The sequence below is a fragment of the Cyanidioschyzon merolae genome, chromosome 13, assembly GCF_000091205.1.
Source record: "Cyanidioschyzon merolae strain 10D DNA, chromosome 13, complete genome".
Lineage (NCBI taxonomy): Eukaryota > Rhodophyta > Bangiophyceae > Cyanidiales > Cyanidiaceae > Cyanidioschyzon > Cyanidioschyzon merolae.
This window is the reverse complement of record NC_010139.1, coordinates 441,013-463,939: the sequence shown is the minus strand read 5'-3', so window position 1 is coordinate 463,939 and position 22,927 is coordinate 441,013. Positions and strand designations below refer to the sequence as shown.

At 53.1% G+C, this 22,927-nt stretch overlaps 6 protein-coding genes and 1 non-coding gene across 7 annotated transcripts, besides 2 other annotated features; 3 read left to right on the top strand and 4 right to left on the bottom strand.

Annotated features, from left to right (window-relative positions):
• The first annotated feature begins 279 nt into the window (after positions 1 to 279).
• Positions 280 to 2,890: a sequence feature (possible transcribed region).
• On the bottom strand, positions 2,538 to 4,073 carry CYME_CMM186C (hypothetical protein, conserved; the record flags this gene model as incomplete). Its single annotated transcript, XM_005537017.1, has 1 exon — positions 2,538 to 4,073. One exon carries the CDS (start codon positions 4,071 to 4,073, stop codon positions 2,538 to 2,540), a length of 1,536 nt encoding a protein of 511 aa, XP_005537074.1.
• Positions 4,074 to 4,681: 608 nt separating this feature from the next.
• CYME_CMM185C (similar to protein phosphatase 1, regulatory subunit) lies at positions 4,682 to 5,764 on the top strand (the record flags this gene model as incomplete). Its single annotated transcript, XM_005537016.1, has 1 exon — positions 4,682 to 5,764. The coding sequence occupies one exon, from the start codon at positions 4,682 to 4,684 to the stop codon at positions 5,762 to 5,764; it is 1,083 nt and encodes a 360-aa protein (XP_005537073.1).
• Positions 5,765 to 7,482: 1,718 nt separating this feature from the next.
• CYME_CMM184C (hypothetical protein, conserved) lies at positions 7,483 to 8,763 on the bottom strand (the record flags this gene model as incomplete). The annotated part of the gene is made up of 1 exon (XM_005537015.1): positions 7,483 to 8,763. The coding sequence occupies one exon, from the start codon at positions 8,761 to 8,763 to the stop codon at positions 7,483 to 7,485; it is 1,281 nt and encodes a 426-aa protein (XP_005537072.1).
• A 435-nt stretch (positions 8,764 to 9,198) lies between these two features.
• Positions 9,199 to 12,455: a sequence feature (repetitive element).
• Positions 12,456 to 12,466: 11 nt separating this feature from the next.
• Positions 12,467 to 13,528, top strand: CYME_CMM182C (hypothetical protein; the record flags this gene model as incomplete). The annotated part of the gene is made up of 1 exon (XM_005537014.1): positions 12,467 to 13,528. One exon carries the CDS (start codon positions 12,467 to 12,469, stop codon positions 13,526 to 13,528), a length of 1,062 nt encoding a protein of 353 aa, XP_005537071.1.
• Positions 13,529 to 14,216: 688 nt separating this feature from the next.
• CYME_CMM181T lies at positions 14,217 to 16,162 on the top strand. Its single transcript, XR_002461452.1, has one exon. It is a non-coding gene; the product is annotated as a hypothetical transcript (transcript).
• CYME_CMM180C (hypothetical protein, conserved) lies at positions 14,565 to 16,190 on the bottom strand (the record flags this gene model as incomplete). The annotated part of the gene is made up of 1 exon (XM_005537013.1): positions 14,565 to 16,190. One exon carries the CDS (start codon positions 16,188 to 16,190, stop codon positions 14,565 to 14,567), a length of 1,626 nt encoding a protein of 541 aa, XP_005537070.1.
• A 2,016-nt stretch (positions 16,191 to 18,206) lies between these two features.
• Positions 18,207 to 20,567, bottom strand: CYME_CMM179C (probable sulfur deprivation response regulator sac1; the record flags this gene model as incomplete). The annotated part of the gene is made up of 1 exon (XM_005537012.1): positions 18,207 to 20,567. One exon carries the CDS (start codon positions 20,565 to 20,567, stop codon positions 18,207 to 18,209), a length of 2,361 nt encoding a protein of 786 aa, XP_005537069.1.
• Positions 20,568 to 22,927: the final 2,360 nt, after the last annotated feature.

The window sequence follows — 22,927 nt, the reverse complement described above, 5'->3', positions numbered from 1 at the left end:
ACAAGGACTATGTCCAAAGTCCTCGCTTGACTGACGTGTTCGAGTGTCTTTCAGCCAGCGTCTTTTTGGGAAATACCTTGCTGCCCTGGACCCAGTTCGTTACCAACACCGTTCAAGCAAAGTCCCCCTCCAACGAGTACAGAAAACGCAATGGCTACCTAGTGTTTAAGCGACGGCGGACAGGCGCTAGGTAGAAACGCCACCTCGATGGCGACGCAGATCGTCATCGTCGTCGTCGTCGTTTGACCGCCACATACGCAGGCGATCATCCATCGCTCCAGTGCTTTAAGATACGGACAGTTGCTGGGTTATACGAAATAGGATCGACTGTGACGATCATCCATCGCTCCAGTGCTTTAAGATACGGACAGTTGCTGGGTTATACGAAATAGGATCGACTGTGACGATCATCCATCGCTCCAGTGCTTTAAGAAACGGACAGTTGCTGGGTTATAAGAAATAGGATCGACTGTGACGATCATCCATCGCTCCAGTGCTTGAAGATACGGACAGTTGCTGGGTTATACGAAATAGGATCGACTGTGACGATCATCCATCGCTCCAGTGCTTGAAGAAACGGACAGTTGCTGGGTTATAAGAAATAGGATCGACTGTGACGATCATCCATCGCTCCAGTGCTTGAAGAAACGGACAGTTGCTGGGATGTAAGAAGTAGGATCGACTGTGACGATCATCCATCGCTCCAGTGCTTTAAGAAACGGACAGTTGCTGGGTTATACGAAATAGGATCGACCGTGACGATCATCCATCGCTCCAGTGCTTGAAGAAACGGACAGTTGCTGGGTTATAAGAAATAGGATCGACTGTGACGATCATCCATCGCTCCAGTGCTTGAAGAAACGGACAGTTGCTGGGATGTAAGAAGTAGGATCGACTGTGACGATCATCCATCGCTCCAGTGCTTTAAGAAACGGACAGTTGCTGGGTTATACGAAATAGGATCGACCGTGACGATCATCCATCGCTCCAGTGCTTGAAGAAACGGACAGTTGCTGGGATGTAAGAAGTAGGATCGACTGTGACGATCATCCATCGCTCCAGTGCTTTAAGATACGGACAGTTGCTGGGTTATACGAAATAGGATCGACCGTGACGATCATCCATCGCTCCAGTGCTTGAAGAAACGGACAGTTGCTGGGTTATAAGAAATAGGATCGACTGTGACGATCATCCATCGCTCCGGTGCTTGAAGAAACGGACAGTTGCTGGGAGGCGCTTTGTACTCGTGGTTTTGATAGGAAGCGCCTTTGCCCTGTGATTTTCAGCCAACGTTTTAAGTGCTTCTGTTTCGGAGTGTGCATCGCGATGTGCTGATGCTGGTCTGTAAGGGGCTTGTTGATTTTTTATTCATTGTTTGACATGCGATCCCGAATTGGGGTATGCACATGGCGAATATCGAAGCGACAGCCGAAGAGGTATGCTCCGTATTTTGATTCTTGGAGAGGGTCCGCGCATCCCGCGAGATCAGGGTAGATGCCCTCATTCCACAAGAAACGAAAAGGATATGACGCATTGCTATGAAGCTGTGCGTCTGGCGACATCTGATTCACTTCAGGGATCCTGAGCGGAAATCCAGGAGCCACCATGATCATTGGAGACGCTAGCAGCGTGACGCACGTCCGGGTCGGAAGCTTGCCGATGAAGTGCCAAGCAGACAAGCTTTTTTCCGAAAAAGCCGCTTCTAGGATCGACGGGCGGCTTGGTACCAAAACTGGACCGGGTATCCACGGAGCAGCACCAGCTCATACTTTGGGGAAAACGGCAGCTGCGATGCTTCTTGGTAATGCCTGGCGCAAGGGTCCTTTCATGGGCATTCCAAAGCGGAGACAGAGTCCCCTGGAATGGTAGCGATGCTCGGGTGCGAGCATCTCCGAGGCGCCTCGGAGCTTTTCTGACATCCCAGCGCACGGGTCCATTCGAGCCGTGGTGCCACTTGTCATGGTACGGAATCGATTGGTTTACGGACAAGCTCTCAATGGATGACGGGCATCCTCGGGCCTTCATTACCTGTGCCCATCGAGAAACAACGCGGCATAACAGAAATCTACTCACGACCATGTCCAGAAGCGCGGCAAACGAGCAAACAATATCGGCGACTCGCCAGTATATGGATTCTTGCCGCCAGAATCCACCTTGAGTCTCTGTGATGCTTACAGCGACCATGGCTCGATGTTTGGCGCCTAACCAACTACCGGGCACAACGAGCCCACTGATGCTCCAGAGCCGTCCGTGCTGACCACATGCTCTGGAATCGGGGCACATGAGGATGCGGGAGATAACCCGTATTGTCCGAAAAGCATGAGACTGAGCGCCTTCTCGCCGTATGGGAAAAGATGCATCGCGCGTGCGCTAATGTTAAAGCGTCGTACGGAGCGCCCGTTTCCATACGGTTCTCTTTGCACAATACGATGCCGACCAAGACCACATTCTACCACGTGGGCAGAGCGCTTATTCTGAGTGCTCACAAGTCAGGAACTGAAGCATTGCGTAATCGACTCACTGTCAAGGTGCATTCATCACTCGCGACATCGGAGTGTTTTGCGGTGAGGCACAGAAGCGACGGCTTGGGCTGGACCCCGATCAAGCTGCCACGCTGATGCCGGAACCTTCTCCAAATAGTCCAGAGTTGGTCCCAGGAGCAGCAAGTATACGAGCAGGCCACACAAAGGGAGAGCCAAAGCGACACGAAGGTATCCGAAGCGGTGCGCTGCACCGAAAACCAACGGGGTCGCCCACGTTCCCCCCAAATTCGATGCAGTATTCAAAAGCGTGAGGTACGTGCCTCCAAAGCGCTTATCGCTAATCCGAGCACAGTACGAAGACGTGGACACAAACATTAGACCATCGCTGGCTAACTGGTAAAGAACACTGACGATGAAAATCGCGACAAACATCCAACGGGATCGTGCGCTTTCACCACGCGGGAAGAAATAGTGGATGAGCAGCGGAGTGAACATTGCGAGCATCAGCCGCAGAAAAAAGCCCCATCGCCAGAGACTGTCCTTGAGGTTACGGCTGTTCCGGGCATACCGACCAACAGCGATTGCTCCGATGACGTCGAACGGCCACTGGAGCACCGCCATGAATGCCAGCTGTTGACGCGGGAACCCGCGACGCACCAGCTGCAGTGACGATATGTGATCATGAGCAGCAAAGGGAAACTTACTGAACAAGAGGAATACAACCAAGCGCTGAATGGAGCGCTTGCGCAGTATGCTCCAAAGCGCGGCATACGCATCTCGCAGAGCGGACCACAGGCCTCCGGTGTCGGGTTGCGGAACAAGCGTCAAATCCTCCGCCATTTCTTCTTTGACAAAAACTGCCAACATTAGCGTGAACGCAATGAATGATGCACCCATGATTCGCAGAAAGGTATACAAGCGAATCACGGCGGATGTTTGCTGCAGCCATCGGACGCAAAATTCATCGCTGTTCAGCGCGAGGAAAACTGTATAGCTCGAAAAGTACCCTAGACTAAGCCCTAGCGATTGACAAATCGATGCGTACCCGGATCCTGCTTCACCTAAGAGCGTTAATGCCCAACCGTCTACCGCAATATCCTGTGTTGCCGCAAGGAAAACGAGCCCCCAGCAGAAAAGCGTCAACTGCATCACTCGGGCATGTTGAACCCAGCGTTCCACTGCTGCGGCCATGGAGGCCATGATGACCCCTATAAGGAGTTGCGCAGGTACAATCCAGGATTTGCGACGACCGAGACGCGACGCGTATACCGAGTCGACGATCGGTGACCAGAGAAGCTTCAGTGAGTACGGATACGACGCAGAGGAAAATACACCGAGCTTGGCGTAGGAAGAGCGCGTCTGGAGCAGAAACGGCAGCGAGCCAAAGGTGAGGCCCATGGGTACGCCCTGAAACAGATAGAGTACAACGAGCAGCAGGCCTCGAGCATACAAGCTCCGCTTGTGCACGGGCGCCGCCACACTCCCTTTTGCAGTGCCTTTGCGGCTGCTGCGGTACTGGTGCTCGCGTGCCACCGCCGGAGCACCGTCACGGTCCCAATGGTTCGTCTTACCTCGACTTTTGGTTTTCATGATCCAAAAAAGTTCGTTGTGCTTGTAACTGCACCCAAAACGTCGACGATGAAGCGCAGCGTTTGCAGCTGCTTCTCGCCGAAACTCGTCTCAGTTGACTACTTCCAGTGTGCAGATGCCTTTCATGGCGAGAACTTTGAAATCGACACGGACCCTGGGTCCGTTAGCTTTCTACAGTTGCTTGCGCTTCGCAACGCGCCAGGAGTCGTGACTCTCAGGACACTTCTGCGCAGCTGAACAGGAAAGTTGCAGCTGTTCTGTTCCGCCGGCTGCCGGGCAGCAGTTCCATGCCGCAGCGGTGGCAGCGCATCTGGGCGTTGCTCTTGACCTAGTAGGACGTGGAAGCGTCTGTACTGGAGCTGAGACCTCTTCTCGGGTTACCAGGAACAGCATCAGCACGTGATCACCCCGAAGAACTAGTGAGGCTTATCAGTCCTGGACCATAGACTGGAAATACATCGCTGCTGCGTTTGCTGACGACTCAACTAGCGGGCAGCTTGGTGTCGGTACGCGTGAGCCGGGAACCAGGATCCAGCCTAAGTGCTTCCATGAGCTCAACCAGATCCTTCTGTGTGCAAACTTGAACGCTGTCTGTCGTTTTCGTGGATATGTCGGAGCGACCGTTAGTCCGTCCGGACGAGGACGGTGTCGTCGACATCTCGTACAGCGGACTGGGCGAAATCGCAGAGGCCTATCGACTTCCCTGCGGAACTGACGCCGCTTTTAGCAATCCGTTCCTAGAGTTCCAGGCGACGAACTGCAGAATAAGTCGAATCCAAAACCTCGATCGTTGTACTTCGTTGCGTCGTTTGGTGCTTCGCCAGAACCTGATCACGGAGCTACGTGGACTGGAGACGCTGTCGGAGCTCGAAGAAATTGACCTCTATCTAAATCATATCAGGGAAATCAGCGGACTTGAGCATAAGCCCAAATTGAAACGCCTGGATTTGTCTTTTAACCGCATCCACAGTATGGCAGGGCTGGAGCGTTTCCACTTGCCGGCCCTGGAGGAACTGTATCTCGTCCAAAATAGAATCAAGGAAATCGCTGGCCTCCAAGCACATAATCTACCGCAACTGCGATTGTTGGAACTGGGATCCAACCGCATAAGAACGCTTGGAGACAATCTATTCGAGGTAGGAGGCTCGCTAGAGGAGCTATGGCTCGGACGGAACAAGATCGTTCAGCTCCCGTCGCTGCACTGCTTCCGCCGACTCAAACGCCTTTCACTGCAGAGCAATCGTTTGTTGGCACTAGGGAGCGCCCTCGAATATTGCCGAGACTCGCTCGAAGAGCTCTATCTCAGTCATAACGGTATCTCGGCTCTAAATGGGACGGAGATGCTCCGAAACCTGAAGCTGTTGGATCTGGGTTGTAACCGCATTGCGCGCCTCGATGACTTGTTGGATGACTTACAAAATCTCGAAGAGCTCTGGCTGAACGATAACAAAATAGACAGCATTGAACAGTTGCGCCATCTCTCGGCACATGCGAAACTGCGGACCCTGTACCTGGAGGGAAACCCGCTCGCTGAACGGCTCCAGACTCAGCACGGAAACAAGTGGTATCGAGCGCTGGTGCTGCGTGTTCTGCCTATGTTAACACAGCTGGATGCGGAACCCATCGACGAGGAGACGCGCGCGCTCGCCGATTCCGAGCATTGTGAGTGCCTCTGGAATCGGGAGGGTTGAGCGTGCACCGAGCGCCAGATGCAACGCATCAGCGCCTGCCGAGCGTCACTTGTCCGATCTACTGCTGAAAACGATACGCTGCAGCTCAGTGGGGAATCGAGTCCAGGGTGGGCATTCGTGGTGAGCCGTGGACAAGGCGTCTGCGCACGTCGCTAGCCCGATATGTGATTTTCCTCATCGTGATGGATCCGTTGAACCGTTGACTGCAGGAGACCAACGTTTGAGGTGTGTCGCGATGCAGCGCTGCAATCTACGATAACTGGCATGCGGAGCCCATGCGCTTCGTGAAATGCTGCTACAATTTTTGCATCTAGTTTTGGTGGCGATTATTCGTAACCGCCATTTAGATCTCTGCTGGCGGCAAGCTGTGATTGTGGCGGGAGGTTATCCGCTGCGTGCTGTACCAGCACCTCGAAGAAAGCAGTGCGCTTTCGATGCGCTCTTGTGATTCGACGGCGCGGGTGCCGCCTCTGGCTCGAGCTTGGTTATCGTAGATTTGGCGTGGTTTATGATGCGTGGACGGGATTCACGGTCTGCTCACGGGGTTTGCTCGTCTCTGCCTTGGCCCGATGGCAAAACAGCAAAGCTGCCGTACATCTGGGATGTCTTTCATCAGGAATCATGCGCCGCGGAGTCCGCGCCGAATCATTACCCACAGTGCACTTCATATCGAAGATGTTTGGTGCTCAGCACTGCACACGACTTGGAGGCTTTTTTTAACACCTGGTCAGAGGCAGTTTCTGTGCAGCCTAATCGGAATTCTGAGCAGCGAACCTGCCGGAAAAGATCCAGACATTGCAAGTATCGCGAAAGTCAACGATCGCGCCGGATATCCGTTAAACATCGTTTTTGAATTCCGAGCTGTTGCTGTGGCGAGATAGATACCACTACCATGGTGCGTGGCATTTGCAGACCGCTTTCCGATGTGTTTAAACGACTTGCGCTGAAGCGTGCCGCGGATAACGAGTGGTATCTGCAGGCGGCTCGGCAGAGCAGACTCATGCAGTCAGGAAAGCACGCATCACACCCCGTATATTGCGAGAAATACCGGATCGTGGATACGACTATGAAAGTTTTGGGTATACTGAGATCTATCATTAGGCGATCCTGCCAGTCGAGAGAGATCGTCAACCCAAAAATCTGCGACAGAAATCTCTGGCATCGTTTGTGCTTTGTTTTCTGTGGACGCTGTACCGTGGCGCTGCGTCCCAGATACGCGACGCTCTAGACGCCCGTCTTCCTGCGCACAGATGGACACTGTGGCGCGGAAACCAGGAGGCCTTTCTCGCGTTGAGTACACTAAATGAGCAGCTTTCCCATTTTTTCTATGCCGAAGCGCCGGGATCTCGATAGACCTGCTCTGGCCGGCAATGTGATCCAAAGCCTTCCGTATGGAACTCTGTTCCAAAGCATTCCGTTGTGGTATCCAGAGGATCCGTGCAATTTCAACCCACCGGCGCTTGAAACCAGCGTCATCTCTGGGATGGGAAAAGCTTGCCACTGATCTCAGGAAGTTTACGCTATATAGCACTGAGTAGCACAGGCACGGTACATGACAGTCACCGATGTTGTGCGGTGCTTGGACTCGAGCGCTGGTTTGTGCCTTGACCAGCCCGCAAAATGCAATTCAGTTCGCCAAAGCGATCCGATACCGCTTACACGAGTTTCGCTTACCGAGTCAGCAAGCGCGTGCGTGGGTGCGTCCGTCGTTTCCTTCGCTACGGAGCGAAGATACTGTCCACAAACCCGTTCTTCGAATCAAAGAAATTCGCAGCAATCCTACTAAAGCCAGCTTTCTGTGCCAGCGCAGAAATGTCCTCTAAAGTATACTTCCAGCTGTACTCCGTATGGATGGCTTCCCAGGGGCGCAGCTCTATCGCGATTTCGTTCCCAGTCGGCAACGCCGTCGTGTCCATCGCCAGATTTGGAAAAACAATACGCATATGCTCGGTGGCGACAAGGAAGCTCTCCATCGCCCCGAGTCGAACATTGTACTGGGCAAAATGTTCAAACTTCGCCGGATTGAAATTGGATCCAAGTTCTCTGTTCACACGACGGAGCAAGTTGCGGTTAAATTCTGCAGTAATACCCTCACGGTCACTATACGCTCGGTGCATGATTGCATAAGGTTTTCGCAGATCGAACCCGACAAGAAAGTGATCCCTGGCAGGCTGCAGCAAGCTCCGAACCTGCTTACAGAATGCTATAGCGTTCGTGGGATCAAAGTTGCCAATCGAAGATCCAATGAACATGACTAAGTGCCGAGCATGCTCATGAGCTGACTCGGGAGCTGCACCATACCCCGCGTTGCCCGCGTTTGCCAGTAGTCGATCCTCAACAGGGTTCTGCAGACGCCGTCCTGGTGCGCGCAGCGCATATCCAAGTCCTTCGAAGAAATCACCCACAATACCATGGAAGGTGAACTGCGCTTCAACACTCGAATGCTCCAAACGCTGATGACCATTCTCGGGGTCGCTCAGCGTTGCGAGGATGCGCTCCGCACAGTCCGTCATGGCGCGCTCACTGATGTCAATGGGACGGTACGTGATGTGCAGGCCACGTTGCAGAGCACGCTGCACCAGCACTGCTGTTTTGTGTCCGTCGCCAGCGCCCAGTTCGATGATATGTAAGGCTCTCTCATTGGGAGAGTGCGATCGAATAGGTGCATCTTCGTCCAGTCCAACTGCGATGTTCAATATCCGATCGCAGTATTTACGGAAAATCTCCCGTTCACATCGCGTGAGATAGTAGTCTTCAGTGCAGGTGATGCGTTCATACAGCGCTGTTCCAGCGTCGTCATAGAAAAATCGCGAAGGTATGGACCGCTCGTTGACTTTCGCGTTCACAAAATGGGTTCGAATTGCATCGGAAAGCTCGTCACGCGCTTGGTGCGAGTTCTCCTCCCGCAGCACGGTGTAACAGAAACCAAACGGCTTCGATGCGAGCTGCTCGTGACGTGCGCTCGTCCGAGCCAGATTCGCTTTACACTCTTTAGTCATCTCGAGAAAAAAGAATGCGAAGAAAGTCGGAACATCAACCTATCCTATAAGACTCCCTAGCGAGCTCCGGTCATCGCTGTACAGCAGTGACCCGTATCTTTCTCACAAAAGAGATCGAGATGCCGCTCAGGGCCAGCGTGCGAGCATCATCGGCTGCAGTACGACTGGTGGAGGCTACGGCGGTGGTCGATCTCGGCGTGCGCTGTTGTGCGGCAGTGTATCCAGAAGACGCAAATCTACGTTGCCGGCTTCTGGCTAGCAGCACCGCCTCTAAGCCGTATAGGGACACTGGAAACGCACTGGGAATCACACTGTCCCTGCTGTGGAAACGAGACCCCCGGACGCTGCCATATTTAGGCTTACAGTGCCCGCGCTGGAAGCAGGAGCACAGCGAGCTCCTTGAAGGACAGCAGCAGCTGGGCAGCAGCGTGATAGTCAAAGGCCGGACACTCACTTTGAGTGTAGCACTGGCATGTGATGGTCCGCTAACCGAGCCTCAGCGCTCATAAGTGGCGAACAAACTCACACTCTACCTTCTAGGCGGAAGGTCGAGCGAATCGGATGCGCACACGGGTTTAGTGCTCTCTACGCCTACCCACTGTGGTGGGTGTCAAACACAAACCCGCATTGCCAACCGACAACGACGCATTCCATGCATGATCGCGAAGGAAAGAGGCGGCTCCCATGATATATCCTAACAGCCAAGTTTCTCCAGCGTGTCGTGCAGCGAAGACAAGCCTGCATCCGCAGACTGTCCGAGCACAAACTGAGGACGAGACCCGATTCTACGTCGGATGAAGCAGGCCTCGAGCCGATGCCCTTTGTGGTACGGCAACGTCGTGCTATCTCCGTACAGCGGCGGCGCAGGCGCTATGGGCGCTAATGCGGACGAACGAGTCAGGTACTCAGCACACGATAGAACGTATGAGACGGCCAGTATATCCGAGAAAAAGTATGGGCAACGGAACTTGGAAGTACGGGGTTTGATGGATACTTTACCGCGCACTACAAAAACAGAAAAATAGTATGAGAAGAAAAAGCGCTCAATCGGAGGCCGCTGGCCTAAGTAAACGTTCTGTCAATGAGAAAAAAAGAATCGCGCTTAGTGAGCGCACCTCGGAGGTCGGGCAGTCAACTGGCGCGACGCGCATGCCGCCATTGAAGGGAAACATGATCCTGATCTCTAGCATGTAGATCTCATGTAGAATTTGTATTTTCGTTGAGGTCGTAGCCAGGTACAGTCATTCAGTTCATTTGTTTTTGGAACCTCAAACAAGTGTATTCAAGTGTTTTTCGCGGTATATAACAGAAGGGTTCAAAGAGCGTTATTTTTCAAAAGAACTTAAAAAAAGGAAAGTTATGAAAAAGCAAGTCGACGATCCTGGAGGCCAACGGTCGCCGGCTGCCAGAAAAAAACAGTGCCGAGTCCGGAAGAAAAGGAAGAGAAGAAGAACCGAAGGGGGAAGGTCCTCCGTCGAAGGCGCCAAGAAAGACGGCTGTACGACGAGAGGGTGGTGAAAACCTTTCTTCTTGGACATATCAAGGATCCCTACAGGGAAAAGTTGCGACACGCTATCGAAAAAGTATCGACTCGTACTCCAAGAGTATTGTCAAGGCGTCCTCAGGACTGATGCATTTGGTGCGGGAGATGTATCGCGAGGTGACGCACATGGAAACGGTCGAGATTCCGGAGGATTTTTCGATAAGAATTTTAGTCGGCACCTGATGCTTGGCACAGCGGAAGCGCGGAGGGAAAATGAGCGAGTTCACGCCCTCCACGAAAAAAATCCCTTTTACAGCTTCGATGGTACTCGATACAAGGGTCACGTGGATATTTACGACTATCGGGCGATGAAGTACATCACGAACCTGAAGAAGCATTTGACTATGAACCTCGAAAGTTTCATGATACGCGCCGTATTTGCGCTGTGCTCGGGCCTGTCTCGCAACGGAGTATAGGCGATTATCAATGGCATCACGAACGATCGCAAGCATGAACAGGATATCGAATTTGTTGGGAAGAAGGTGTCAAACAAGAGCACGAATGAAGCTTCTGTAATCTGTGCGGCTGTACAAGAGCATCGTGCATTCTTGGGGCTGGCGAATCCAGCAGACAAGATATCAGAGTTGAAAAAAGATGAGGAAAGATACTATCGCCTCATTCTGCGCCATTTCGTATTCCTGAACCGGAAACTCGAACGGAAGGCGGAGATGAAGCTGATTGAGGAAATGGAATGAAGAGTGGGAGAGACGGAAGGCTTTCCTAATGGGCAAGCGCTTCAACGTCATTCAGTTGTGCAACATCAAGGCGCATTTTGTGACTATCGACCCCAGAGTCCTTTACGGCATCATGAAGGAGATCAGTCCCGAGTTCAATGTTAGCAGGGAGGAGTTCATAGGTGAAAACCGAGAGACGTACAGGAAGAGTATCTTCGATTTTAAACGTCTCCGACTGAGCAAACAAAAGGTATTCACTGGGATGATCGGAACCGATTGGGTAGCCATGTGCGTACACTATCGGCAGTCGAAGACAAATCGCCCTGTCCCGCCCTCGGCTTCGACCTCGGCGAAGCATGAATAAAACAAAGAGGCGGATCCTGTGACGCAGGAGGTGGAGGGGAACGACCTTTTCGTAGGCGCGGCGAATCATGAAGATGAGAAGGAGGCGGATCCTACCACGCAGGAAGTGCATGAGAACGACTTTGTCGTTGGCGCGGACCCCGGAAACACAAATATCATAACCATCGCAGTACCCAAACGTGCGGAAGATGGTACTGCCGGCAACTTGCGTCAGAAAGACATGCGTCTTTTGAGATTCTCGAGAGCACGGTACCATCGAGAATCCGGTATAATGAATGCAAGGAAGAAAATCGTTACGTAGAATGCAGGAATGAAGGATCACCTGGAAGCTTTGGGCGAGGTGACGAGCCGCGGAGCAGACTGTCAAGCGTTTCGGAAATTCATGAAAGTTCGCCCTGCTCACTGGGAGTCGCTGTGGAAAGAGTATACCCAGCCCCGGTGGGCTCATCTGCGAATGAATCTATACTGTGGGAAACAGCGGGCGTTCGCGAATTTTTTCAATCAGTTGAGCGCCCTGAATGAGGATGAAAGTCAGAGGCTCGTAGTAGCATACGGGGCAGGGCGCTGGAAGCCCCAAAAAGGGACTACGCCAGCTCCAACGACCAGAACGCACAAGGAGTGTGCACGGCGTTTCGTTCCGATACCGATAGATGGGATCTGAAGGTGCTACACACACCACGAGCCAGGTTGTACACTTCAGAGAGTGGAGATAGAAAAGGGCCAGCGGAGCCCTGAGGATATAGCAAAGTACGGAGCGCTGACGGAAGAGCGAATGGAAAGGAGAGCGAAAGTTCGTGGACTACTTGCATTAGAAAGTACAATCAATGGCAAGAAACGTGTGGGGTTTGTGAACCGGGACTTTAACGCCGCAATCATTATAAGGAGATGTGCGGTGATGGAGAACAGACCCCCAAAGTTGACACGAGAGAATTTTGTAGGAGAATCTCTTAAAGTCGAACTATATGAAAAAAATTGGAAATAGTAGTAGGTGGCCGGTCGAACAAGACCAGGAGGCGTCCGCACGTCAGTTGGAGATTTCTTGTCAAGGGCGGGCTTCTCGCCACTACTGTAGACGGTCGGCGTCGTTCGAGTTTAGAACGGCGTTTTGTGTGCCTTTGCGGTGATGTTCATTTGTTCTGCTTTCAGCAATTGCAAAATGGAGCGCTGCGGTCGTAAAGCGGTTCCCCTGCGCTGCAAGTTACACACAACGCGTGACGTGACGTCCGCCCTGACCCTTGGGCTGCAAAAGGGTCAGCGTTGGGTGCCACACGCGAACGAAGCTCTCTCGAGTTTACAGAGCCTCGGTTTCAGGAGCTCGCGAATTGCACACAATATCCTAGCAAACGTAGTGGGCACAGCCACAACGGCACTGACACCTGAAACGTACTGTAAATCGACTGGGGTGGTATTCTCTGGGCAGCTTTTTCCAGTGCCTGACGACGTGAACGAGAAGCGACAAGCTGTGAACGCTAGGCGGTCTACTCCAACAGCTGCAGCAGTAACCGCGTGCACAGAACCAGAGCCGCTTGACCCGGAATCGAAGTCCCCGACGGCACCACCTGCACGCAAACGAACGCCGAGCAGCACCCGTGCAGAGACGATGCGATTACGCTGGACGGACCCACTGCTGCGCGCTCGGCTTTTGCAGAACAGGCGGTCGAACGGGACGATCGCAAAGCAAGCTGCATCCCTATCTAAACGTTGGCAAGATCCGGCGTTTCGAGCACGAATGCGTCAGGCCTTGTCGGGAAAACCGGCCTGGAATCGCGGCAAGAAGCATTCTGAGGCGACCCGAGAAAAGATTCGGCGAGCGATGCTCCGCCATTGGGTAAAGCGAAGAGGAGACCGTGCAGGCACCGAGGCCCGCACTAACAGTGACACCTCAGAAGAGAACGCCTTCGATCGGCTGAAACGGCAGTTCACGGCACTCGCTATGGACCTCAAACTCTGGAGCGATGGCTTCTATACGCGAATGGGCAGACGTCCCCGAGCATCTGATATTGAAGCGGTGACTTTGGGGGAGTCTCAACGTCGAAGTGGACGGGGCGCAGCGCTTGACATGATGACGCCTGCGCTTATGTTCAAATGCCAGCGCTTCCTGGAACTCAAGCGATTAGTGACGAATCAGGATGAGAGCCTGCAAGGCCTTGGTGACGAGATTATTCAAGATGATTTGAACCCCTGAAAACAGCTGCCTCATAGGTCTCTTGATATGTGAAGGCCGCGTTGTGCTGCTGCTCGGACCGCAACAGCGCTCCGGTTGTCTAGCGTCAGGAGCCATGCAAATCGGCACCGCCTTGCGCTGGCATTGCCCCGCACTGCCTCGAGCCGACGCCCTCTGTGTGTGGTACGGCAACGCCGTTCTGTCTCCGTGCAGCGACCGCACCGGCGCTACAGGCGCTATTGCTGTCGCCGCTTTCGGCAGGCACTAGGCACACACGATAAGACGTATGAAACGACCAGAATATCCGAGACGAAGTATGGGTCATGTAACTTGGAGGTAGGGGGTTTGATGGATACCTCACCGTGCACTGAAAAAACACAAAAAAAAGCAAGAAAAGAAAAAAGCGCATAATCGGAGAACGCTGGCCTAAGTAAACGTTTTGTCCATGAAAAAAATGGCTCCGCACTGGTCGGTACCACAGTATTCGCGAATACCTGGGGGGCAGAGTCCGCACTCATGCAGAAACCACGCTTGGACATGCAAACAACGTGGCTTGAATTCCGAGCGAACGTATGGGTACCAGACGCGTCCACTGTGCGAGGTTTCGTTCATCAGCGATACCGCGCATACGCAAATAGATCTACCGTGTCCGTACCTCGATTCCGTTCATGGAACAATTGCCGTCGCTGGATGATGATGGGTCCACTTCATCGGTTCCACCTCTATCCGAGTCGTGCATAGCGGCAATGCGCCTTGGTAATAACGCGAGCGCGCGCACGAGGTTTCCCTGATGTTTGCTGATGCCCAACGAGGCACGCGTTGCCAGGAGCGCTTCCGTTCTCCGGGCATCGACGAAGCAACCGCAGCACCTGGACCAGAACACGACCTGTTCTACAATATGCTTCTGAGCACGTCCGGCAGCATTCGAGCTGCGACGGGAATCACGCAACGCTTTACGGTACCCTGCACTTGCGACGAGGCAAGTCTTAGCTGCGCGCGAGGGTCAGCGCGTGCGACTGGGACACGAAGTATTCGCGTGCTGGGATCTGTAGACGTCTCATGAAGGCGACACCTTCGCTTTCATCAGGCGTCTGCGGAGAAGATTCTTCCGTGAAGTTACCACAGCATCAGAAGCCGTATCCTCAGCGGTTCCGGTGCACCCCAGACCCAGAAACGGTTCCGCTTCCATGCCTCCGAGTTGCAGAGCTGCTGCGGGAAGCTGCACCTCGGGGCTCATCGCGAGAGCAACCGTGCTTTCTAGGACGCTGAGGGGTACGCTCGTCACGATGTAGAGAAGACCATTTTGTGGGTCAATCGATCGCACGAGCCCCAGACCAGGGGAGCGCAGGAGCCATCGCTGCGGCGCCTGCAACGATATCTCCTCCGTCGGTTCCTCCTTATCGATCACAGTAACACACAATGCGACGACACTGGCGTTCAGCATGCTGTATAATCGCTCCGAATCATGGCCAGGCTGGAGACGATGCATCCCGCACGGCTCGATCATGAATACTGCCGCAAAGAACTCCAGGGGCACGCACCACGGTGTGATGCTGCAAAGCAACTGAACAATCGGGTATGCCGGTTGATTCTGCCATAAAAACCACCGGAACTGATCCGCAATGATTCCGCGTGGTAATCCATCTTCACACTGCTGCACAAGTTCATGGATGAGTTGGGACGCACGCGCAACTGCTGGTAACAGCGATCGCTGCTTGTGAGCCGAACTCGGGGCTCGCTGGACGTGTAGCACCTGAACACGTGACCCGGCAGTGGTACCGAATGCTTCTATTTCTGCTTCGCCACCAGCGTGTTGCGCATCGGTTCCTTCGCTGACCCAAACGATAAGGTCGGGGCGAATCGTGTCCAGCACGGAGCCGAGTAGCACTTCGCCATAGCCACGAACCCAACCCATTGTGTTCACGAGCACCAGTCGTTTCCCGCGCCAAGCTTCGCAAGCGCTCCACAATCGCTGCACCGCCTGTCGATACAACGCCGGATCCGCGAATGGTGTGACGTTCCCGCAGAAGACGCTCTCGAGGCACGCAGTCGATGCCCTCCATATCGGCCACGCCAAGTCGCGAACTTCATGGAAAGAGACGTACCCAGGAGCTAAGAAATAATTCTGACCTAAATCGAGTTCCAGAATGAGCGGCTGCGGGTGATAGGGCCAGCCCATGAAACTCAACTGCGATACGAGTGTTGATTTGCCGGTATGGCGGGGTCCAGCAACCAGCACAACAGGAGCTTGCTCCCCTGGTAGTGCTGCAACAAGGTTCTCTAGCCCGGAAAAGTGCAGCGGCGGTGCGGTGTAACGAGCAACGAGTGACTTCGGGGTCAAATGCTGGCTGTTTTCTGCTGGCGCTGATAGACGAATAGGCCACGGATAGGAACCGCGGCTACGATCCGTGATGAGAAGTACGAGTTGCCCCTGTTGCACCCGCCAGACCGGTGCACTTTGCCAGGCAGGTGCATCGACAGGCACCGGGTCCTGCCAAATGCTCAGTGCTGTCTCTGCACTGTTAAAGAACAAACGCTGCCGCAGGGGACCTTGAGCGCCAGCAATGGTAACGCTGTACTTTCCACAGAGACAGAGTTGTTCCCCTTCAGAGAGGCGAATTCGATAGACTCGCTTCCGCACAGGTTGTAAACGATCGCTGTCTGTAACGAACCGGGCGTCCATACCGACTGCAACAGGAGTTGTGAGCTTGAAACGCTTACCTCGAACTCGCCGAGTCTGCTGGTGCTTTTGGTTCTGCGACTCCCCGTGATAACTATGGTCACCAGGGCACAAGAAGGAGCGCTCAAGTCCTCAGTCTAACTGACTGCAGGACCTCATGACTCACACCTAGCGCGAGCGAAACCACAAGAATATATGACTCGAACGGTGCTCCGACACGCGAATGCACGGAAATGGTAGTGTTGCGACTCCCGCGTTGCGATAACGCTGTTCCACTCGACGCGCGCTTGTTCTGTTGAGCGACATAGTTTCTGTTCTTTCTGGGGTAAATTAATACTCTCCCGCAGACGCGTTCGGGTCTATTTTGACGGAGCTCCTGATATCGATTTCTTTTTTCATTCGGACGCAGTACGACCCTGAGAGGCTGCCCCACAGAGCTACATCGCGTCAGCTCCCTGGGTCTCGTCTTCAACACCAGATATTGTCTGATGTTGATGGCGGCATTGAAGTCTGGGTTCGCGAACTCTATGCATTTATTCCCGCTGGTGGAACTCATCAATGTAAGAATTGCCCGAACTCGCGCCCTCGACATCATTTGGTGCTCTGTCATCTCTCCGTGCGTTTCTATCGCCGGTGCGCTCTGCTGTCTTCTCGCTCTCTCAGTCTCGACCCTGTGAAATGCGCATTCGAATTCATCCATTATTTTTTTAAAATGAACCTACTTCTTTACGCCCTTGCGTGGAAACCTGCCCGGAGGGAGAAGCACTTGCGCAAGAAAGGCGAAATATGCTTCCAGTGTGTCACCGTGTGCTGAGAGCATCAGCGATCCGCCCAGTGGAGCGATCATTATATTTCACAATAGAAATGAATCCTAAAACGGAATTCAACCATGGAGCGTACAGAAGTATGAAAAGCAGCTCTATCCACATAGAATTCGCAAAAGCTCGAACACAAGGAGAATGGTGGAATACCACTTTGTCCAAAAGAAAGACGTCGTCAGACGTCAGACAAAAGTCTTCAATGATTCGACAAAGTGGTTGTTGCTATTCGATGAGCCTTCTCTACGAGCCAAACTGAGGCCGTCAAATGAATTTACCACGTCGAGAACAGATGGTGTCGTCGATCTCTTCACGTTCGATCTCACATACAACGGGCTCGCTTCACCGCGAATACCCGTACGCACTCCGACCGTTGCACCCGAAGAAATTCTCATCGACTGGAAACAAAAACCTACGTCCCTGTGTTTCATCCGGATCGCAACGTTACAGGAACGCTGTCACCGCTATTTCCGTGGAAGATGGCCGTGATTGAAATAGGACTCTTTTTTGCAACTGGATGCCCGTGCTTTCAGGACCAAAAGAACAAGCTGTTGAGAAACAAGGACGCCTATGGCGGCTACCATCGTCGCTTTCGCTTGCCGGTAGGGATTCGCCAGTCATTTTCCATCATTGGCCGCAGGCAAGCTTCGATAATACCATTTTTTGACGCAGAGCACATCTACGTCTTCCGTTCAGTGCTCCTCAACCATCAGAGTACCGTGGTATGACTGAACTAAAGGACGAATGCATTCCTCCTTGTACCGTTAAGTGAGGAATCTATATCCTCTGGGCAAATGATGGACGGTCTATAAAACACATTACATCGTGAATTCGTTCTCATGCTATCATCCGCAGCGAGGGCGAGACAAAACTGACTTGATAGACTAGAAGCAGATACCTGGAGTTGACACCGCCTGCAGGAGAGCGGAACAGCTTGCACATCCACGACAGCCGTCACTTGAGCGCCAACGCTGTCGAATCACAAGAAAACGGCACCGAAACGCATCTTTTTCTCTTTCGATGCACTCGACATCGTTCCGGACTCGGAATCCTACACATCAGGTGCGGGCCACGCAGGTACTTGGACAAACCCGATCAGATCATGACTCTAGGTCGAATATGAGCGACGTCATCGCCAAAGCGTTTTCCAGTGCAGATCACCATCCACTGTTTTGCGTCGAAAACACATCCGCGACATGTGCTAGGACCGGTACAGAAAGTTGGCAGCCACCACCGTCACAATACAGCTCACGAGCTGAAGAGGCACGCCGAGTTTCAACCAGTCGGAGACGCGGTAATTCGCGGCGCCGTGCACCATGAGATTCGTTTGGTGGCCAGTGTGCAACATGAAGGAGCAGTTTCCTGCGACCATCATCGTATAGAGCGCCGCATACACGTTCACCTGCGTCAGGTAGATAATCCCTGTGCCCTTACTTGCCACGATCGCAAACGTCAACGTCACTGCTCCAATGCTCGTAATGGCATTCGTCAGCAATGCAGTGATGACGTAGATGCCAAAGAGGATTCCAATCGACCCCAACGGGCGCAGGATCTTCACAATAAGCAGCGAAAGCTGGGCGGCTACCCCCGAAACCTGCATCGCTTCACTGATACCAAAGGCCGCACCTATGGTGAGCAGAATCGGCAATTGCACGGAGGCGCCCGCTTGCCGAAAAGTCATACACCCCGTAATGAGCATCCCTATGGTGGCGAGACTCGCACTCACGAAAATCGACATGAATCCCGTGGTTGCAAAAGCGATCATCAGCACGACAAAGAGACCCGCTGCGAGCATATGAGGGAGATCCTCCCGGGGCCGCTCAGTGCCACTCACCTCACTTACGAGGCTGAAGTCGGAGTCTCGAGCGTAGCGTTCACCGAAATCTTCGCTCGCTTCAACGATGAAGGTCTCTCCACCGAGAATCTGAATATCACCGATTTTCTCCCGCACAATGGCGCCGCCACGATGAACGGCAATGATTGCAGCATGGTACTTGCGCCGAAAGTTGGTCTCCCGGATGGTGTGGCCCACCAGGGAGCTGAACGGCGAAACAACGACTTCGTAGAGTCTGCGCCGGTGCATCTGCACCGAGAGTTTGCGAGTATGCGTCGATGCTGGTATGATCCCGTCGATTAAGTAGAGCTCGGCGACGGTTTCCAAGCGACCAGCGAAGAGCAAAACGTCCTGCGCCTGAATCACCGTATCCGGGCCCGGGGCAGCGATCAAGTTACCGTTCTTTCGTGACAGCTCTACCAAGAAGAGACCCTTGAGGGCGCGTAAGCCTGCCTCCTGGATTGTTAGACCAACAATCGGTGATCCTTCGCGAACCATAACAGCGACTGTGTACTCGCGCGGGTGCTCAACTACGTCCTCCACGACGTTTTCACGATCCTTGAGCAGCATGCCGCTGAACACGAAAATAAACACGAGGCAGGCTGCCAGATTGATGATTGCCAACTTGGTGATGCTAAAGATCCCAAACTGGACGACATGGTTCGTGGCTGGGTCCAGCACGTTCGTCTGCTGGACGAGACCAAGCACTACGAGGTTCACCGACGAGCCGATGATGGTTGTCGAGCCACCAAGGACAGCAGCATCGTTCAGAGGCATGAGAATTTTCGCTCCAGAGAGGCCGTTAAAACGCGCCCATCGCTGAACCCCGGGAATCATCATCACCATCGTAGGTGTATTGTGCAAGAAAGCTGACACGACTGCGGCTGGCAGACATGTGCGTACCTGTGCCATCAAAAGCGAAGATGGGCGTCCCAATAGTATTCGAAAGATCGTGCGCAGAGCAGAAGTTCTGTAAACACCCTCCGCTACCATGAAGTAGACAGCGACGGCGGCAACACCGGTGTTAGAGAAGCCGATCAGGCCTTCGGCTGGCGAGATCACGAAAAAGGCCATGAGGGTGACAACCGCATACGCAAACGAAACCTCCGTTGGTAGCCAGCTACAAATGAGTGAAGCAAGCAGCAGGAGTAGGACAGCGAAGGTAAACCAACCCTTCCAAGAAAGCGGTTCAAAAACGAGTCTGCCCAGTAGAGCGAGCCCGACGCCTGCAAGCGCCAGTAGCAACAGCGCAACCCAGTAGCGGCGTACAAATGCCGAAGATCGACGCACTAGGTCCGAAAATGAGTCGAGCAGCCACGTACCAAAGTCTGTGATTAACTTGGAGCACACATGTGGTAATTGGCGTCCGATAGTAGCGAGCGAGCGACCGAGACGTTTCCAGTCGAACCGAGGCTGCATAGGACACGCCCCAAGGCGGCCTTGGTCTCGTTGTTGAAAACGTTGGCGGCTTGGAATGTGGTCTCCTCTATCACTACCGTTTTCAAGTTGTCGCCCGGTGCTTCCGAGTAGAGACGCGCCAAGCGTATGGAAAACGTTTGGTGGCTCTCGCAACTTCTGGATGGAGTAGCGAGGCTGGCCGTTCGCGCTGAGATCCAGGGAGCTCGTAGGCCTTGAGCGCTCGTTCGGCACGATTTCATCGTCGGTAAGGGAAACCTTTTCCGTGCTTTCCACGGAGGGTGTACCGTCCGAGCCGTTTGGAACCTTCATTGACGATGAGACTCGGAAACAGGATGCTCAGAACCAATAGTGTTTCGCTTCGTGCCTCCGACTAGTCAACGTCGCGCTTATCGGTTCGAAACATGCAGTACGATTATCTCCTTTTAAAAGCCACTGCTGCCAAACGACTTGACGCAGAACTCACGATTCAAACAGCACTTGTAGCGTACCGCGGACACCGCTCTGGGACGGTATCTGGGACGCGTTGCCGGCAACGCCACGAGCAAACGTTTCTCGCAGACTTCCAGGATTTACCCATTATGAATCATATAGTACAGCTATATACAGTTCGGTCCTATACTACCGTGACTTTAGCTCCAGATTTGGCAAAGCGACGCGCCTCCGATGCGATCTGATGGATCCAGTGCATGTGGATCCTGCATCCGATTCGGATTCAAGCGGATCACAAAGCTCGGCGATATGTTTTTGCCTGAGGATTTTGTCCGGGCATATCTGACATGCCCAGTCTTTAGATTCGACGTTAATCAAAAAAGGTTCTCGATTCATATCTTGTTTTAGGATCTTCGTTGGACTACTCGCTGACGTTTCTTCGAGTCTCCCTGCAGCTGGAGTTTGCCATGGCCCCAGAATAAAAGTGGTTCGGAAAGTCGTCGAACACGGTTTTGGTGCGATGATTTGCACCAACATCCAATGCATGCGTGCAAGCCTCCACGAATCTCCTCTTCTTTCGGGGTGCATGATGAAATCACGCATGTCTCAACATTCGGATCTTTCTGTTCCAAGGCAACTCGTGGGCGCGACAAAACGTGTCGCTGGATTGACGAGGGAAATACCCTAATTCGATTGTTGACGACTTGCTCGCAAGCTCATGCCAACTATTCAATGAAATTTTCACGTCGAATACTAAACGACCCGATGTAAATGACAAATCCTTGTCTCTTTCAGGCCATCAATGGAACAGTAGTCGGCAACAGCACGATACCGCTCATGGGATATGCTCGCAGGAGCTCTCGTCCGATTCGTTTCCGTGGAAAAGGGCCTTGGATTCGAAAATCAATGATCCTAATGATCGCGTCACTCGGGGAATGCGTCACCGCTTAGCACGTAGGGAGCGTAGACGAATCGAGATTTTGTCGAGCTGCTCTCCGGTCTGGATTTCCCGTCCGGTACTTGCTTCATAATGAAAAACATCGTGCTTCCCAGATGCCCAATCGAGTGCAACAGCATACGCGTGCGTGTGAAGCGGGCAGCGTACTTGCCGAGGGATCGCTCAGAGGGAAGTCCGTGGGCGCACAGTACCGCACCGCGCACGCAAACGGAGGATAGCAGCATCAACACAAGCCTTCTGTACGCGTCCACGGAATTTCGCAAGCGATGAAGCAGACGTTCATGCGAAACAGATCGGCCCTCGGAGAATGAGGCTTGGTGGGTGTATATGAACAGCTGCCCACAGCTAAATATCGAAGCTGGAAAGCTAGCACTGGTGCTGCATATGAACAATACGAGAATGGCAGGAAACGCAAAGATTCTTGCGACTGTGCGTGTGTGCAGAGCGTTGACATATGTCGCAAGCAGCGAAATCGCACCCTGTATGCTGCCATCAATATCCTTCGCCCACTGAAAAATCATCCGGAGTGAACGGTGCGACCAGCGTATTTCACGCGGGAGGCAGGTGAAACGACAAGGAAGCGATTGCCGAACCATCCCACAATGGCTGGTTTTAATGGCGATTTGACTGGACTCAATCTCTCTGCTGTACGCCGGAGTTAGTCGATCCGCAGTTTTTTGGTCTTCCACAGGTGTACGGAGGTGCTATCGCTGTCGACGTTCTTGAAGGAGATCACCCTCGCTACTCAGAATCCTCTGCGTTCTGCATGCGTAAGCGTACAGTCTGTACGTTGCGAACGAGCGCAGGACTTTGCTCCCGTATACGGTTCAGGCACTGCCACACCATAACGGGGCGGCGTTCTCATTAACCACTGCTGGTGATGCAGCAGTCATTGTGAACTGATGGTAAATCATCCCCCGTAGTCTCGTTATAGCTGCTTAGAATGGAGCGGGAGCCCCCCATGTCGCAAACGTGAACCTGGGAGCATCGCACCATAATGACATTATCCTTCAAATGGCTTCGATACGACGGTGTATTGGTTCCTTGCCCGAATCTCGCGCAAACTGTAGCAGCAAAGCGCCAGTGACGTTGAGCCTATCGAAAGCTAGCGCAGCTCTCAGCCTAGTTCAAGATTGTCATGCGGTTTCTCTAGACTAGGTTTCCGTACTGGCTTTGCTGACCCAGAGCAGACTCACCTGCACGCAGCAGCGCACGGCAAAGATACGAGATAGGAAGAGCTGTAGCAGTTTTGATATAGAGCCGAGTTTCTCATCATCAAGCG